Raw genomic sequence first — 5,571 nt, 5'->3', positions numbered from 1 at the left:
TCTTGGTGTCCCAGTACTCTTAGATCTGGACTTTGCCACTTGCTTTCAATAAGTTGGGATTGTTTTTGCCTGTCTGAACCTCAGCTTTCAAAGGAGCAACGGGCAACTGCCCCCTCCACCACCCCCCGGAAGATCAATGGATGCTTTGCTCAGTGCCTGGCACATAGAAACATGTGGTGTTGGCATTCTTCTCGTGAACAGAAGGCATAACAAACAAGGTGCTGGCCAAAGAGATCTTCTTTTTGCTAAACAGGGTAAGAAGAAAGAAGAAAATTAAGAAGCACTACATTGACAGTGAGCCCTATGAACAGTCACAGTGTTAATGTCTGACTGTGAAATTCTACCCTAAATTATTGTCACAATAAACCAACATAAATTAAATGGCCGTTGAGTAATGTGCCATTAGCACAATGAAATTTATCACTTTTCACCACTGTGAAAAAGTCAACTAGCTGCCAGATTTCAAGAGTTGCAAAAATTCTTTTCACGGTTACTACTCCAGTTTTGCTCAGAAGAAAGTGATCTGGTAATAGTATTTGAAACCATGCTTACCAATGCTTCATACAGGTTCGTTCCTTAAAAAAAAAAACAAAAAAAAAAAAAACAAAAAAAAAACTTTCTCAAAATCTACAGCAGTAGTTTTGATTTTCGCAGACATTTTCATCCCTTGCTGCCACACTAATATTTTTTTCTTTCTCCATGTATTCAGTCAGCCTGTTTTACACAGAAGCAGCAATCAAGTCTACAGACATACCCCATTTCTGAGTGTTGGTCTCTTCTTGAGAGCCACATTCACGACTGGTTAAACTTTTTCTCTGACTTTCCCCCTCCAAGTCTCCATGCAGGTTAGAAAGAGAATGGAAAATCTCCTTTCAAACCATTATACTCTTCACCTTCCCCTATCATGGTGAGGTACAAGGGGTGAGGAAGATCAGGGATGTAGGGGCTGGGGAGTAAGGATTTGGGATACAGGGGTGTTAACGCCCAAAACAGAAAAAAAAATGAGAATAGCACACTGCATGGTTTTCACGCAGAAGCCATTTGTATGCCTATAAAGACACATGTATACCTGCAAGGCCAAGCAGTGCAACAGTTGCAAGACATTTTGAGTATTTTACTTCGGAGTCACCCAAACAGCTACAAAGTGAGATTTGGAGAAACGCTGTCATCCTGTTATAGTAAGGAAACTTAAAATCAAAGACCTTATAACCTGTTTCCTTTCCCCTCCCCCACCCCAAAATGACTGGTAAAGGGGAAAGGGGGAAGACAGAAATGGGAGTCTAGACTTGCCTCTCCCTCAACTCAGAGATTTGGAGGAAGGCAGAAAGAGCAGCGAAGAAAGGCTAGAGCAACGGGGTAAGCTATGCACAGGTAACAAACAGCAGAAAAATATGGGAAAGGCCGAGGTTGGTAAGGGCGCGGGGTGGGGGGGTCTTAAGAAGGAAAGAAGAGAGTCACACTCAGAACTGGGAATAAAGCTCAATGGTAGAGCACTTTTTCTAGTGTGTTTAAAGCCTTGGGTTTAATATCTGACATCGTGAGAAAAAAAAAAGTAGTTGAGTAGCTGTAAGGGCATGGTCAGTTTCCCGGCCCCACCCTACCCCATCCCCCGCACCAAAAACAAAAACCAAGAAAGGCAAAGGGGGGAAGAAGGGAGGCCTGGGACATGACCTTTCCAGCACCAACTCCCACCCGCAGCGTCCACCTAGCAAAGCTGAGAGATCTGTGAAAACACTAAGAAAACACTCAATTCAATGACCACATACCTCTGGTCCATTTCTTTCAACATAGGCTTTAATTCAGAATGTAGTCAGGGGAGGACACCAGGAAGCTGTTTGAATGGGGTAATGACATCAAACACACTGACCTTGGATGAACTGAGATGAGACAGGGGGCTACAAAAACTCTGTCTTACTCTTGACCCTTCCATCATCCCACCCAAATCCTGTCTCCGCTTGAAAACTGGTCTGGTCCAAGAAAGAATCTATGAGTTACTTAGAAAGAAAGAAAAGAAAATCTGAGGCTGTGATTAAAACAATCCCCAACTCCTCTTCATCTGTTTTCCTGAAGATTCTTTATTAAATGGATCGCGGTTTTATTTTTTTTAATCCCATTTCATCTTCACATGCGTGATCCCGTCGTTCTCTCCACTCAGAAGAAACCCATGGTGGCACGCAGCCCACAGTAGTCATAAGGGAAGGAAAGGGTTCCTCGCAGTCAGTCTGGATGCGCTCCCTCCTCCCCAGAAGCCCCTTCCCAGACCCCGTCTGGTCTCCAGAGGCTGGGGTAAACCGCGCGGCTGTAGCCCGCGCTGTAATCGTAGGACACCTGATGGGGCGGCGGCAGCGCACAATCTGGGAAGAAGGGGGTGAAAGAGGCTAAGGCTGGTGCGTCCTCCCCGCCCGGTGAGTCCAAGGCTGTGGGGTACAAGAGGCGCACAGGCTCGTTCAAGGTCATGTTGCCTCGAACGCCAGGCAGAGGAGGCTTCTTGCTCTGAGGACAGCTCGGGGTGTTCCAGGGTTCGGGGTATAGTAGGTTCCCCACCATCGCCGGCTGCTCAAAGGGGACGGACTCCAGCTCCAGGGGTCCCCGTAGGACCGTGGCTCCGGCGGGGAACGGGTCGAGAGGGTCAGCGGCCAGCAAGACACCCGAATCGTTGCCAGTGCTGAAGTCCGGCGCCAGCAACTCAAAGAACTCAACGGCCTCCGCCCCTTTCTCCAGGTCACCCAGGCTCACACCCTGGCCCGAGGGGCCGCCGCCGCCACAGCAGCCCACCCGGGATGGCTCCGTGAAGAAGGAGGGGGGCAGGTTTCTGGCGCGCAGAGGGACCTTCCTGGTACCCGGAGCCACTGAGCTCGCCGAGGTGCCCGCCCTGTCTCCCGCAGAGCTTGCTGCCCCAAGGCCCGGGACCGACGCGGCCACCGCACCGCCTGCGGTCTCCGCTCCCCCGGGGATGTGGCGCAGAGAGTCGAAAAGGGCAGCCAAGCTCCGGCTCTGCAGGCTGGCGGCAGCTGCAGCCTGGGTCGCCTCCCTCCGCGGGGCGGCCTTACAGTGCGCCGGGGTCGCGACAGTCGAGGCTCCTGGGGCTCCGGGCGGCCGTTTGGCTGAAGTGTCTGTGGAGCTCGGGGACGGCGGTCTCGGAGGTGCGGTACCCATGAGGCCACTGCAACGTTTGATCTGCTTCTGCAAGTACTTGCGGTGGTTCACTTTCCGCTTGGACTTGCCTGGCTTGTCCAGCGCCAGTTTGATGTTGCTGGACGCCGAGTCTATGAAGCTGAGCAGGTCCCGGGTGGCCTCGCGCACGTCCCCGCCGTCGGACCCGGACAGCAGCGCTCCAGCGGACACCGCGCTCTCATCATCTTCGAAACAGCAGCCCTTGTCCAGACTTCCGAAGGCGCTCACCAGCCCGTCCGCAGAGCCTCCGAAACCGAAGGGTATGAAGGGGTGCGAGCTGAGCAGCGCAGCCTGCACCGCCATCTCCGCGGCTCTCAAGCGGTCCGCAGCGCGGCCGGTGTTCACCCAGCCTGCTCCCGCCCAGGCGCTGCGCTGTCTGCTCGCTCCGACCCAAGCTCCCCGCTCAGCCTCCCGGGGGAGCTCATTAGATCTTGTAAGCCAGGGGTGGAGTGGGAGAGCGCAGGACGACCGCCCCGGTAGCCGAGGGGAGGGACTTACTTAGCCGGGCTTTGGTGGTCGGTAAAAAGGGGGCGGGAAACTCTGGCTTTTCTTGTTTTCTAAGCTTTCTCAAACCTTAACCCTTTCCTTCCCCTGTGCCCCGGGACATAAGTTTTGATTGGCCTCAATCGCCAGGGGTGAGGAGAAAGCCTGTGTTCCAACCCCAGCTAGGCTCCTGTAAATCCACACCCTGGCCTTGGTCACTGTCCCTAAGCGAGTTCACAGATCTGGGTTCCAATTCCAGTTCTGGAAGCAGTGAGGTCCAGCAGCTTCTGTCTTCTGGATGTTCGCCCTGTACCGGTCATTGCCCATACTTTATGTCATTTAATTCTGTCCAACAGCCTCATGAACTACATGTTTTGTTACCATTCAACAAAAGGAACTGGACTTCTGAGAAGTTCAGAGAATTGGACATAGCCACATCTAGGTTTAATTTAAGCCTTACCAGTAAACAGCCTGGAATCTGGAAACATTGGGTACATGGCTTTGGATTCACCAGCCTGCCATGCTTTGCCTTGGTTAGCTTTTCATGTTACACACAGGTGGGCACATAGAGCATTTACTGTAACAGAAGAGACCCGTAAAGATGGCTGCACTCCTTGATATGTCTTCTCCATCACAGCGTTCATAAGGATTAACTGATGCCACAATAGAAAAGCCCCATGCACACACAACAAAGTTCTCTTAGTTACCATGGTGCAAGTCACTAAAGAGGTATAGACCATATCTTCTAAAAGTCTTCAGTTCAAGCCCTATTTTTCTGCAGCTATAACAGAAACACATTGGAGCGGGCATCCCTACCAAAGAAGACAGGTTTTATTTAAGTCATGGGAATAGGGACTTACTCAAACCCATAAAGCTGAATCAAAGTTTGTTTTAACTCGAATTGGCTCAACTGTCATGTACCCCTCATTCAGGTTCAGAGATGTGCAGTATCATTTAGCCACACAGAGTCCAACAGAGATGGCAAGAGTTTAATTAGAAATGTCCAGAGGTCAACTGAAGATTTCTGTACTTGAAATTCTAACAATCATTTTTTTAAAATGTACTATAAAGATTCATCTATAAAAATCACTTTTCATTTCTAGATAATTGGGCTTCTACACATCAAAGCTAACTTACTGGGTAGTAAATCTAGCTAATTAGATGAGGCCAGCTCTTACTGGGGCTGTACCTATTGCTGTGGGAGTTGAAGTGTCTTTGGGCAAGTCAGCTCTCTTTCTGTATCATTTCCATTCCTACTCTGAGAAATGAGAATGCTCATAACTATTCTCACAGATTCTGAGAGGATTGTTTATAGGACAGTAGGCGAATGCTTGCAAGTCTTATTTTACTCCCAGTACAGAAAAGGCTATCTCACCCCCTGGTCTGGTATAAAATAGTGGCCCAATGACCTCCTTGTGCTTGACTCCTGCCCAACCCATTCTATTACAACATAGCAAACTATAATATCAGCATCATTTGTCCTCTATCCGCAACCAAGTGCCTATTCGCAAGGTCAAAAAAGCAGCTGTGCTTGTGGGTTAGACAAACTTTAAAAGGACAGTGGACTATAATGGAGAAAGTGCAGAGAAACCCAGAGTCCGATTTTACCTTTATTATCTGACTGCACAAAACTTCTCCTGTGGACTCTGACCTATAAAACAGAAAAAACATGAGAACTATTTGGTGAAAAATCAACAAGAAAATAGAAGTGAAAGTCGTGTGACAGCTACATACATAGAAAAGAACAATATCTCTAACTTTTCATGATTCACAAAACTGACTTTCATATACACACACATGCCCACCCAAGTCATTTATTTTATACATTAGGCAGGAAAATATTGACACTCACCCTTGGATGTGATATACTGGGATACAGAGATAAACAAAAGAAGCTATGGTTTCCACTCTTGC

At 48.9% G+C, this 5,571-nt stretch overlaps 1 protein-coding gene across 1 annotated transcript; it reads right to left on the bottom strand.

Moving 5' to 3' along the window:
• Positions 1-2,071: 2,071 nt before the first annotated feature.
• On the bottom strand, positions 2,072-3,569 carry Fam181b (family with sequence similarity 181, member B). Its single transcript, NM_001109150.2, has one exon. It carries the CDS (start codon positions 3,475-3,477, stop codon positions 2,218-2,220), a length of 1,260 nt encoding a protein of 419 aa, NP_001102620.1. The 5' UTR covers positions 3,478-3,569; the 3' UTR covers positions 2,072-2,217.
• Positions 3,570-5,571: the final 2,002 nt, after the last annotated feature.

The sequence above is a fragment of the Rattus norvegicus genome, chromosome 1 (assembly GCF_036323735.1).
Source record: "Rattus norvegicus strain BN/NHsdMcwi chromosome 1, GRCr8, whole genome shotgun sequence".
Lineage (NCBI taxonomy): Eukaryota > Metazoa > Chordata > Mammalia > Rodentia > Muridae > Rattus > Rattus norvegicus.
The sequence above is the reverse complement of the archived record's forward strand: the minus strand, read 5'-3'. Positions and strand labels throughout refer to the sequence as shown.

Excerpts from the sequence above, each read along its gene's own strand:
- Fam181b (NM_001109150.2), bottom strand. The coding sequence starts at position 3,477 with ATGGCGGTGCAGGCTGCGCTGCTCAGCTCGCACCCCTTCATACCCTTC.